At 38.6% G+C, this 12,952-nt stretch overlaps 1 protein-coding gene across 5 annotated transcripts in view; it reads left to right on the top strand.

The window, feature by feature from the left end:
• RTTN (rotatin) overlaps positions 1-12,952 on the top strand; it is a 154,435-nt gene that overhangs the window by 120,342 nt on the left and 21,141 nt on the right. For all 5 annotated transcript variants that reach the window (XM_013052790.2, XM_004745627.3, XM_045085211.1 and 2 more), the window contains 3 exons: positions 1,184-1,401; positions 8,910-9,015; positions 9,959-10,056. In XM_013052790.2, the coding sequence (XP_012908244.1) occupies positions 1,184-1,401; positions 8,910-9,015; positions 9,959-10,056 (422 nt within the window). The remainder of the gene's footprint in view (positions 1-1,183; positions 1,402-8,909; positions 9,016-9,958; positions 10,057-12,952) is intronic.

The following is a 12,952-nucleotide window of genomic DNA, read 5'->3' as shown; positions in this document are numbered from 1 at the left end:
ATACACAGTTTATGTAATATGGTGCTAATCAGAAATAAGTTACTACATAAACAGCTAGCTTTGATAAAGTAATGCTTATGAAAATAAAACTAATGATTGTTGCTATTCCTTGTCATGGAGTTGTCTTTGTTCGTTTTTAGTTTCCATCCCATATGTTATACAAACTTAAAACATCTTTTGGCCATTTTGTAACTTGTGTTCTCTAAAAGAGTCTTTTCTCAGACCTGAGTCATATTTAGGCATCATTTAAATGAACATAATTCTCATGAAATGCCACTCTCACTAAATTATTTTTCTTGTATTAGTTAAGAAAATAAGAATTTCTTTTAGCCTAAATCTAGGTAGAAGTTCTTATGGTTATAACTCTTATACAAGTATAAATTCCAAATGATATAAAAGTAAAACATAACAAAATTGTAAACCAGTGTTACTGAAATTAATACAATTGAGATAACATATCAGATGTTTCTTTGATGAAATCAGTGATCATAATAGGAAATTAATAATGACTGATTCAGTGTAGATTCTTTTGAGTTGGCTTGCCTGTTCTTTCTAATTTGTGTTATGTTTGCAAATTTGTGCATAACCACTCTTGTTCTATATTCTGAACTACCACTAAGTTGGTTCTGCACCAAGCCGCACTGTGCACTAAGTCTTGTAAGTACTGTTTAGCATCAACTTGTTTGACAACAGAAACACAGTTATATAGTGGTGATCTAGATAATTCAGAGTACAGTCCCATGAAATTTTGTCTAGGTAAGCGCTGAAATAAAAATTACAAAGTTAAAAACTCCAGAGACTTTGTGGATTCCAAAAGACCCCAGAGGGATCAGTACTCATCTATATATAATCCTCTTATTTGGGGTCTTAGCAAATGTTGTGTGTATGTGGTTTTGTGAACACACACACACACACACACACACACACACTTTCATACCAAAAAGAGCCCATATGAAAAGAATGAAATGAGATTAAATCAGCTCCTTGATTCTGTTGTCTTCCATATTGACTGTTTAGATTACTTTTAAGCACTAGAGTTATTCTCATGGTACTTATAAATATTGATGGGTTTACTTCATCAGAAATAAAAAGGCTATAAACTTAATTACTCAAATTGATCTGATTCACTTCTTTAATATTGAAGATGTTTCAAACATTACATAGAAAGTATTCTCTCCCTCAGACATGTGGTGCACATGTGTGGGTTTGTCTACCACGTGCCCTACGTTATCTACCGCCGGCCTGCAGTTCCTTTCTGTTCTCTTGACGGAGGAAGCGAAAAGGCATCTCCGAGATAAGGATAAGGCAAACGAATGCCAGGGTCCGTCAGTGGCTTCACTTCTTGATAAAACTCAGGAAAATCAGAAATCTCTAGAACGACTTAATGAAGTAATTCTTCAGGTATGTGATATCTTGACCTTTCAAAAACTTTGCTTAATATTTAAATAAATCCACTTTCAGTCTTGGCCTTGTAAAAATTTTTTTTACTCATTCAAGTTAAAAAGCAATTAGTGTTCATTATGACATTTACATGAAACAAAAGCATGTAAAGTTAAATTAAGCATCTCATCTCCAGTCCTGGTTTCTGATGTTGACTAGTTTCTTTAATGATTATGATGTAAAATTTCCAAATGAAATATTAGAAATCTAAATCCATTCGTTTCCCAAAATACAGTGTGCCGTTGTAGAACCAAAATGGTTATATTTCAGGAATGCAGCTATAATTCATAATGTCTTGCCATTTTAAAGATATTTCTACATCTCTAAACATATATTCATCTAAACAACTTTTGATTTATGTAAGTAAATTACATATATTTAAGGTGGTTTGTCTATAGAAATGGGCGGACTTCGTTGGTACATTTATGGGAAAATGCCACCTTTCTAAGCCACATTGCCTTATGAACTTATCTTATAAACTTACTTTTTGCAATCCTAAAATATGAACCAAGAATTTTGTTCATCGAGAAACATTCTAAAATCACGAAGTATGATTTTATAAGTAGATGAACCAGAAAAACCTCCCAAGTGTTTCCTAAGTTGTGTAGTCATTTTTACAAATAGGAAATTGCTAGATTTTTCAATATTAAGAATCTCCCTTTTTAATAATCATACGGTTTTATGATTTTTATCTTCTTGCTGGGAGGTGGAAAAGAATTAGACTTGTGCCTTAATGGATTTGCTTCCATCCATTCCCCTGTCAGTCAGCCATGTTTCATAAAGGCAGGTTACTCCAGTTTGCTGATATGTTACTCTCTCTTGGCTGCTTTGAATTTGGGAATTTTTGCCGCTTATCTGCATCTGGGAGTTATGGCTGTACAGATCTTGCTGGCATGACCACTTGTGTGTTGTGTGCAGCAGTTCCCATTATGTTGCGAAGCAGACAAGGCTGCAAGAGACAAGGACGGCTCCTGGTCCAGTAGGAACCCACCCGCTGAAGGTGGGGCTCGTGCTCTTGGGGGACTTCTGTCTTCCTCTCCTTTGGCCGGCACACAGTTACTTTCAGAGCACAGATACGGAGACTGATACAGGGCCTCCGACATTTTCTCCTGTCTCCAGTAGCAGCTTCAGAAGCTGGACTCCAGCGAGAAAAGATCCTCACAGCATCGCTCAAAGTCAGTCAGTCTGGGGAGGCTGTAGCCTCCCTCCCTCCACTCAGCTCTTCTTAGCTTAAAACCAAAGCTGGATAGTGTCCCAACTATCTCGTTCCCCATCAGAACAATGGGCTCTATTTGATTAACTGAGTCTGATTTTGCACTTTAAAGAGTATTAGAGAGGAAACTCAAATTCACACCTTTGCCGTATGAATCTCCTGACTTTGGCTTCAGTAGAGCTTTTTTCCCTAGGGAAGGGGCCTTCGCTCTTACCGACATTCCTTCCCCTCCAGGGAGTGGAAATGATTTCTGGAGTCACTCCTCCTTTTCTGGCCCTCAGCTGGGGTTGGGGGGTAGAGGGGGTGGGGGTGTGCATCTGCCCTTCTCCCCTGCCCAGGCCAGGAATGCCCAGTAGCTCTGGGAGCCTTGACCGCAGCCAGTCCTCCTGGACCAGGTGAAATGTAAAGACCTCCAGCCAGGCCAAACCAAAGCTGTCTTATTTCCTAGCTGTTTTCTCTCACTTACTGGTCGTGCTGCTTCAAGGAATCATGATTACACCTATGATAAATATGGGTCCCTGTTGGTTGATGCACCAGATTAAAATAAATGTACATAGGAAAAATTCTTTGCCACAGGAATTTAAAAATTTTTTCTTGCTCCTTATTTTTTCTTAATATTTTGTAATATTATTCATTATAAAAGTTATCATTTATAATCCTTTGCTGTTACCTTCTTGGCCAAAGAAAATGAGGTATCCTAGAGCCACAGGGTATCTCAATGATTTTCCTAATGACTAGCCAATTTTCCTCTCCATTTCCTCCAAATTATAAAAGATGTAAAGCCTTCTGTGTGGATATGGATACTTTAACCAATTATATAAACTGTTTCTTCTAATAAATCACACTCTTCTTATTCATATAAACAGTAGAATATAAATCCATGACATTTGTTAGAAGGGCACAAGCAAGTTTAAGACAAAGAAAGTAAAGGAAGTGTCCCTGTGACATACTTATGAGGAAATGTATGTCTCACATGAGATGGGACATTTATTAATGAGCTTTATTAAACTACAAATGCTATTATGTTTTCTTTGCTCTGCCCTATATAAAGATGATATGTGATTTAAAATGTTAATCAAATACATAAACCAGCAATACATAATAATAAATTACATAGGTTTCTTATTACACATGCATGTAGCCTGTGTATTGTGCCAGGTTTTATATAAAAGAAAGGAAACTACAGTCTTTAAATGGTCAGAAGAAATAGTATACTAAAATTGATGACCTTCAGAGGTTTATTACCTTACTCAAAAATATTGGATGTGCCACCCTAAGCATATCAATTAACCTCTTGTAATTCAGTTCTTAAAATGCCAATGCGAACTGAGAGGATTGTATTAAGTTTGTATAAGCTGGCCCTAGAGCGCAGTCCTCGTAACAGATTGTTATGCTGTAACTTCAATTAAAAGGTCTTGGCAAAGAATCTTTTCAATGGCTGCTTTACTGTACTCCCCCATGGGGGATACAAATTGAAAGATTGCATTTGGTATTTATTTCTTAAATTATGTGCAAGTTTATTTTTTCATAATTCCATTTTGAGGAGGTTTGAGGATTTGAATATTCTCTTAGAAACTATTCTATCTTTTGACATATATGTCCTATGAGGTATATTTTTTGGCCATAGAGACCGTATTATCTGTTGACCATACATACTGAACATATTTGACTTAATAGAGATTTTGCCTTCCCCAGTGAGATGATATGATTCATTTGCAAAGACATATAATATACATAATAGATTTTGCTCATAATTGAGATGTTGAATTAATTTTGCTCCTTATATTTGGTCTGATATCTAAGGATAATAATGAAAGGAAAGAACAAACTCTAATTTCACATTTTAGAAGGTAGATTTTGCACAAGTGTTTAGTGAATGGTGACGTTCAAGAGTTAATCTGTTAGAAAAGGCTTATCTATTTGAGATACTGCTGTGTCAGTGAGTGTTCACTGTAATTAAAAACCCCGTTCTTTATATCAGTGCCTTTTGGAAAGGAAGTAGAGTCTTGATCTAGAATACCTACATCACTTCATGTATAGAAGGAATTAGATCTAAACAGAACATAAAATTTAAATAAGTTACATTGAGTCCTGATTTTCTTTCTTCCTATGGTTGTCCCAAAGACATGCTGTTTCTTGCTCTGTATCCTCTTGATTGATTTCTCCTCTTGTGTGTGACTGTGTCACCCAGTAGCTGGTTGTCTGTCGCTTCAGCTATTGGACATGGAGTCTTAGCCTCCGCCTTCTTGCCTCCTGGGCTTCCGGCGCTTTGAGCCCCGTGCTCCTGCTCACGTGCTCCTGCTCACGTGCTCCTGCTCTGTGCACAGATGCTCAGAGCGACTTTTCAGTCTGCAGGAAGTGCTGCATGGAAAATGGCAGAAACTAAATCCTCTACTCTGACCTTCGGTCTATGTTGAAAAATATGTGATTTACTAGAAGTTAATCCTGCTTATTTCTTTTTTTGTTTTTAGTTTTTGGCTTTCATATCAGTTTGTGTATACATTTCAGAGTGCCAAGCAGGTTTATAAGTTTTGTATCCAAAGGAGAAGACTTCTGTCCTTTTCCTTCATCTCCCTCTTCTTAGAGGCAGCTACTCCTGCCTCTTTTAGGTGATTGTTTTATGTTTCCCTTCCAAGTCTGTAACATGCTGTATTATTCTGTCTTGGTTATTCCATTTTAAACATTTTCTGTTGACTTCCTGCTTTGGGACATGAGACTTGAATTCCCTTTCCAGGCCCCAACCACCTACCTGGCCACAGTGGGGCTCCCCTCTCCTTTCCCTGCTATCCGACGTCTTCACGGTGGCGAGAGAGGAGGCCGCATGTGGTAGTGAGTCTGTGAAAGTGCTGCACATAGTCGAACTTCACAGCTTCCATTTTCCTTAGACATAATTATTGTATTATTTTTTAATTTGCTATGTTTTCTATTGTCACTGATAAGCTCCGTGCTCCTTTCCAGCAATTGAATGTCCTCTCAGTCTATATAGACATGTGGGAACTGATGTCAGCTTCATGTTCTGGAAGAAATCACTCCTAGTTCCTTCTGGCCCTGCATATCGCCCAGTATGATCCTGGCATCTCCATTCACCTTCGTCCTGGGGAATTCCTCTACCTCTCTGCTTTTTGCTGTGTTCACAGGTCTCTCGGGTTCTCCTTTTCCTGCTTGCCATGTTCCTTTGGGTAGAGTCTGTTGTCTGGTACCTTGCAGAGTAAAGGTGCGTGTAAGAGGCTCTTTTGAGATCCGGACAGTCTTTTTCTAACCTTACATTAAATTTATAGTTTAGTCTAGTGAGGATTCTAGATTAGAAGTCATAGAAGTCATTCACTTCAGAATTGAGGAGGCCTTGTCTCTTCCCTTTAACTTCTCCTAGTACTGTGGAAAGATCTGAAGCCATTATGATGTCTGGTTTCTCTCACCTGGGAGTTATAAGAATTTTTTTCTGTCTCCAGCATTCTGCATTTTTCAGATGAAGTTTGTGGGCGGAGTCTGTTTAATTCATTGTCTGACCTCTCTTGAGGATTCTTTTTATTATTCTTTTTTTCTTTTAAAGATTTAGTTGTTTACTTTAGAGCGCAGAAGTGGGAGGGGGCAGAGGGAGAGCGAGAAAAAATCTCAAACATTGCCTGTGCACAGTGTGGAGCCCGACACGGGGCTCCCTCTCCTGATTTGAGATCATGACATGAGCCAAAGCCAAGAGTCGCAAGCTCCACTGACGACACACAGGTGCCCCTCGTGGGGTTCTTTCCATCTGAACTCCTACTTCACTTAACTGGCATCCCCCCTACTTTGTGTGTTCTGTACGTTTGCAGCTCTTAGTAAGTTTTCTTCTTACATAATTTCTCTTTTCTTCCTTTTTGACTATTTTGGTTTCTGTGTTCTGGTTAGGGCTTCTCTCACGTATGTGGTCATCTTGGTGGTCTGTGGCGGTTGAAACTGGGAGATGGGAAGTAGACTGGAAGCCCTGGGCAGCAGAGTGCACCGTCAGCTGCAGGCGGTGCTGTGTGAGGGCTTCGGCCCCCGCCATCTGTGGCCTGCCTTTCTGAGCTTGTCGCATTCCCGAGGGAAGAATCTTCTGGTCTCCTGCCTGGAGGTGAAAACCCAGCTGCCAAGTGTTTTGCCACAAAGTAAGAGGAAGAGAGCAGCTGTCTCAGAAATCAGTTTACACATTTCACTTAATCCTGTTTTCAGTGTAATACCCAGGTTTCTTGCAAAGGTGGGGAGGAGGAGCGGCTTGGCTGTGCGGAGTTGGGGGGATGATGGGCAAAATCTGGTCCTCGAACTGGTTCTCAGAGATTTTTCAAGTAATCTTCCTTCGTTTTCACTTCCAGGGGAACCTGGTGCTGAGTTCCCTTAGCCGCTGGCAATTCATTGTACAGAGCGGGTGGTATTCCACCTTCTCAAGCCTTCCGCTGCGTTTGCTATTCGTCCGTCTGCTTCCTGGTTTCCTGACTGTGTGACTGAGTGAGTGAGTACTCACTCCTCTGTGTCTGTCTGGTGTTTAATCCCATTTCTGTCATTTCAGTGAGATTTCATGAGGGAATAAAGGACACATTTACGTGCATGACTGTTTCCCTAGAATTTTTACCGCTGTTTTCTCCCTCATTGCTGCAGAGTGTAGATGAGTAATAGATTTCAGTGAGATCATTTTGGTTTTCCTCAAAACATTAATGTATTCAGGTTCACTAAGGGTGTGTATAGGAGAGCAGTTTTCTTATTAGTGGTGAAGATTAAGTTTATAGGCAAATTAGGATGCTCATAATTAGCTATAATGATTATACTCCACACATATTCATTATCCGAAATAGTTTTCTGCCTCCCCACCCCCTTCTTCAAGGTCACATTAGCATGATCTTTATCAAGCAGCCTGGGTCTGGGCATTTAATATCGAACTCATTGGCCAGATACGGAACTTCCTGGTTAGAGGCAGCAGCCTAGGTAAGGTATTTAGGATGGCATCACACTTCCCCTGGTGGTGGGGCTGGAAGGCCCCCCACATCCCCCCACCCCCACAGGCTCCTCGGGTGTCACATTGTTGGGTATAGGCTAATCAGGGAGAGTGAAGTTGCATCTGTGTATGCTATACTGTATTTTATGTAAGATTGTATTTTGAGCTTGATTTTAATATGATATTATAAAACCAGATCATTGAAAATTACTGGTGAAAGGAAAAATTGCAAATGTGAGTTATAGCTAATATTTATAAATCATATGAGGAACTTCTAGTTCTTATACTTGAATTTATGGATCCTTTGGAATTGTAATTAAACTTTATGTGTATATCCACATGAGAATCTTATCACAAAAGATTTCACCTGAATGTACTCAAGCCTTTAGAACTATAGCACCTGGTAAATGAGAAATACAGAGCGGAGAAAACAAGTTCAAATCGTCACAAGGAAGCAGTCAAACCCAGGATGTGGGGCATTCCTTAGGATGACTGATCTAGTTTATTCAACAACTAACAATATGAACGGAACGAAATGAAAAACCCTGGTGGGTGGTTTGGGAGGTGTGAAAATGGCAGGTGCTCTAGATTTAGGAGATCTATTGATAGGCTGTGAGGGCTTTATTGGGTGCTGATTCCACTAAAACAACCATAAGGAGACATTTTTGAGGCAAGGGAAAAATCTGAATTTGGACTGGATATTAGGTTGATACCAATAAATTATTAAATATGTTAGGCATGATAATGGCTTTATGGTAGTGTATACTTGAATGTGACATTATATGATACCTAGTATTTACCTGAAATAGTTTAGCCCACAATTTTTTAAAAGGAGAGAGTATGTACTATGACAGATAAATGTGACTGTAGAAACGCAGGATGGAAAGAACAACATTCCCTGAGGTATAGGGGTGTATAGGGTGGAAATTGAGGGAGGGATGTGTCTCAAGAAGAAGATAGGGGGGATTTGATGGCAGTTTTCCTATTCAGCCGTTTAGTCAGGGCCCTTTTTAATAAGTTACATATATGTACGTACATTCCTGGTGAATTTGAGTTAAGTGCACAGTTCTTCCTTTACATGATGAGCCTTTGAAAATGACTGCTCTTTTCTACATTTTAAGTTTCTTCTACAGTCTCATTCACACGGAGCATTCTCAGTCTGAAATCTTAATGATTTATCAAGTTCCAGTGAATTTCATGGAGTAGTTGAAACCTGGCAATACCTTTTAAATAGACCACATCTTTTATTCACAACGGTTTTGCTCCAGATAAAGTTTTTTTTCAAGGCAGTTTGGTATACATTCTTTGCAGTGCTATGAAGGGAAATCTTCCAAGGATGTCCTGAAAAGAGTTGCTGCAAATGCACTGATGTCACTTTTGGCTGTCAGTAGAAGAGCTCAGAAACATGCTTTGAAAGGTGAGCCACATGACTCAACTGCTATGGTATATTGTCAATTCATATATTTTGCTGCTTGTTTCTTTTAATTTTCTTTGGATTCAGAATGTAAAGAACTTTAAAATCTCAGTGACTAAAACATTTTTCTCATGTAGAAACACAGTAAACATGTATTGCTTTTAAAATAAAGATTACACATGTAGATTATTTTTTGAGTACTGATTATTAATCTAGAGAATATATAAACATTAGGGAAGCTTTTTATTTATTTATTTATTTTTATGATTTTACTTATTTGAGAGAGAGAGATTATGAGTGAGGGGAGGGGCCGAGGGAGAGGGACAAGCAGACGCCACGCTGAGCATGGAACCTGATATGCAGCTGATCCCATGACCCTGAGATCACGACCTGAACCAAAATCAGGAGTCGGACACTTAACTGACTGAGCCACCCAGGTGTCCCTAGTGGGGAAACTGTAAGAAGAAACACATCACTTAGTTTCATAATAACTGGCACAGATTGCATACTTGAAAAAAAGCCCACACCCACATAGTTTTGATAGCAATAACAACAGTGTTAGATGATTCTGCATTTTCATATATATTTCCCTTCTAGAGGATGGTGATTTTTCCTCTCTAATCGGAGAACATAGGTCTTAGAGTTAAAGAGAATAAGGCAACATCAAGCCTAGTAATTTCTGTTGTGATTTGCTATTAAAATGAATTATGCATACCTTAAACCATAAAGTAGGTTTTGGAAGTATCATACTAAATCGAAAACATTCAAGTTGTTAAACATTTTAGTTCTCTTTCTTTTTCTCTGATTTGTTAATTTCTCCCTGAAAATATCAAAATGAAGTTGCTCAGAAATATAAAGCATTATTTTTTGGAGACTTTGTTATATGTGATTTCAACTTATTTGGGAATGGAATATCCTTTTGATTGTTTTGGATTTTATCTTTCAGCTGGTCTAATAGACACCTGCATGGAGCAGATGAAACACATTAATGCACAACTGAACCTAGATTCTCTCCGGCCTGGGAAGGCAGCCCTAAAGAAACAGGTAACTCTGAATTCCAAACATCTGGATGGATGAAGGAATGACGTAGAGACCATCTCTCCAGTTTCCAGTACTTATAAATGACATCAGCATTTGGTACAAATGGGTATCTGATTTAGAAGAGAAGTATAGAGAAATTGAAGGGATTTCTACATTAGCAACTTTAGGCTTGGGATTGTGTGTGTGTGTGTGAGAGAGAGAGAGAGAGAGGGACAGATTTAATTTTCACTTAAAGAGCTTAAAATGAGATTTATATATTACATGTTTTTTGTTATAAGCATTTTGAAGTGTGTATGATATTTTACCAGATAAATTGTTTATATTACAAAAGGAGGTATTTTTCTCAAAGCAGCCGTGTATTCACTAGGAATGAGATATAACGTAACGAGTTTTTCTACATAGCAGGCACTCTTCTCTAAGCAGATCGTATTTATTCTCTCATGAACAGTAAGGTCAACATAGTCATAAAACTAGGAACTGAGAAAGCCGGTAGTTGCTCTGTATCTGGATGGTTGTAGAACTGGTATTCCTAATCTTTCTTTATTCCTGCCATGGCTTTTGGAAAGTCTCTTTCTAGCATTGAATGCATGCTCATGTAAGCTCAAGATAACACAGTTTTTATATAATAGTGATGATAATAATAATTTTTTTACATTTTTAAAATAATTTTTATTAACGTATAATGTATTATTAGCCCCAGGGGAATAGGTTTGTGAATTGCCAGGTTTACACACTTCACAGCACTCAACATAGCACATACCTTCCCTAATGTCCACAGCCCAACCACCCTCTCCCTCCCCCGCTCCTCCCGGCAACCCTTAGTTTGTTTTGTGAGATTAAGAGTCCCTAATGGTTTGTCTCTCTCCCGATCCCATCTTGTTTCATTTATTCCTTTCCTACCCCACCAATCCCCCACATTGCCTCTCAACTTCCTCATATCAGGGAGATCATATGATAATTGCCTTTCTCTGATTGACTTGTTTCATTCAGCGTAATACCCTCTGGTTCCATTCATGTCGTCGCAAATGGCAAGATTTCATTTCTTTTGATGGCTGCATAGTATTCCATATTATTTATATTTATATATAAATATCATATATGTAATAGTTAAATATATATGATATTTATATATAAAATCTTCTTTATCCATTCATCTGTTGATGGACATCTAGGTTCTTTCCATAGTTTGGCTATTATAGACATTGCTGCTAATAACATTTGGGTGCACGTGCCCCTTCAGATCATTACATTTGTATCTTTAGGGTAAGTACCCAGTAGTGCAATTGCTGGGTCGTAGGGTAGCTCTATTTTCAACTTTCTGAGGAACCTCCATGCTGTTTTCCAGAGTGGTTGCACCAGCTTGCATTCCCACCAACAGTGTAGGAGGGTTCCCCTTTCTCCACATCCTTGCCGGCATCTGTCATTTCCTGACTTGTTAATTTCAGCCATTCTGACTGGCGTGAGGTGGTATCTCATTGTGGTTTTGATCTGTATTTCCCTGATGCCGCGTGATGTGGAGCACTTTTTCACATGTGTGTTGGCCATTTGGATGTCTTCTTTGCAGAAATGTCTGTTTATGTCCTCTGCCCGTTTCTTGATTGGATTATTTGTTCTTTGGGTGTTGAGTTTGATAAGTTCTTTACAGATTTTGGATACTAGCCCTTTATCTGATATGTCATTTACAAATATCTTCTCCAGTTCTGTCAGTTGTCTTTTGGTTTTGTTGACTGTTTCCTTTGCTGTGCAAAAGCTTTTGATCTTAATGAAGTCCCAATAGTTCATTTTTGCCCTTGCTTCCCTTGCCTTTGGCGATGTTCCTAGGAAGAAGTTGCTGTGGCTGAGGTCGAAGAGGTTGCTGCCTCTGTTTTCCTCAAGGATTTTGATGGATTCCTTTTTCACATTTAGGTCCTTCATCCATTTTGAGTCTATTTTCGTATGCAGTATAAGGAAATAGTCCAGTTTCATTTTTCTGCATGTGGCTGTCCAATTTTTCTAACACCATTTGTTGAAGAGACTGTCTTTTTTTCCATTGAACATTCTTTCCTGCTTTGTCGAAGATTAGTTGACCATAGAGTTGAGGGTCTATTTCTGGGCACTCTATTCTGTTCCACTGATCTATGTGTCTGTTTTTGTGCCAGTACCATGCTGTCTTGATGATGACAGCTTTGTAATAGAGCTTGAAGTCTGGAATTGTGATGCCACCAACTTTAGCTTTCTTTTTCAACATTCCTCTGGCTATTTGAGGTCTTTTCTGGCTCTATATAAATTTTAGGATTGTTTGTTCCATTTCTTTGAAAAAAATGGATGGTATTTTGATAGGGATTGCGTTAAATGTGTAGATTGCTTTAGGTAGCATAGACATTTTCACAGTATTTGTTCTTCCAATCCATGTGCATGGAACATTTTTCCATTTCTTTGTGTGTTCCTCAATTTCTTTCATGAGTACTTTATAGGTTTCTGAGTACAGATTCTTTGCCTCTTTGGTTAGGTTTATTCCTAGATCTTACGGTTTTGGGTGCAATTGTAAATGGGATTGACTCCTTAATTTCTCTTTCTTCTGTCTTGGTGGTGGTGTATAGAAATGCAACTGATTTCTGTGCATTGATTTTGTATCCTGACACTTTACTAAATTCCTGTACAAGTTGTAGCAGACTTGGAGTAGAGTCTTTTGGGTTTTCCACATAAAGTATCATATCATCTGCAAAGAGTGATAGTTTGGCTTCTTCTTTGCCTATTTGGATGCCTTTAATTTCTTTTTTTTTGTCTGATTGTTGAGGGTAGGACTTCCAGTACTATGTTGAATAGCAGTGGTGATAATGGACATCCCTGCTGTGTTCCCTATCTTAGGGGAAAAGCTCTCAGTTTTTCTCCATTGAGAATGATACTCGCGGTGGGTTTT

The sequence above is a fragment of the Mustela putorius genome, unplaced genomic scaffold (assembly GCF_011764305.1).
Source record: "Mustela putorius furo isolate JIRA1106 unplaced genomic scaffold, ASM1176430v1.1 tig00000835_pilon_pilon_pilon, whole genome shotgun sequence".
Classification (NCBI taxonomy): domain Eukaryota; kingdom Metazoa; phylum Chordata; class Mammalia; order Carnivora; family Mustelidae; genus Mustela; species Mustela putorius.
Note: the sequence above shows the minus strand (reverse complement) of the source record. Positions and strands in the feature narration are given on the sequence as shown.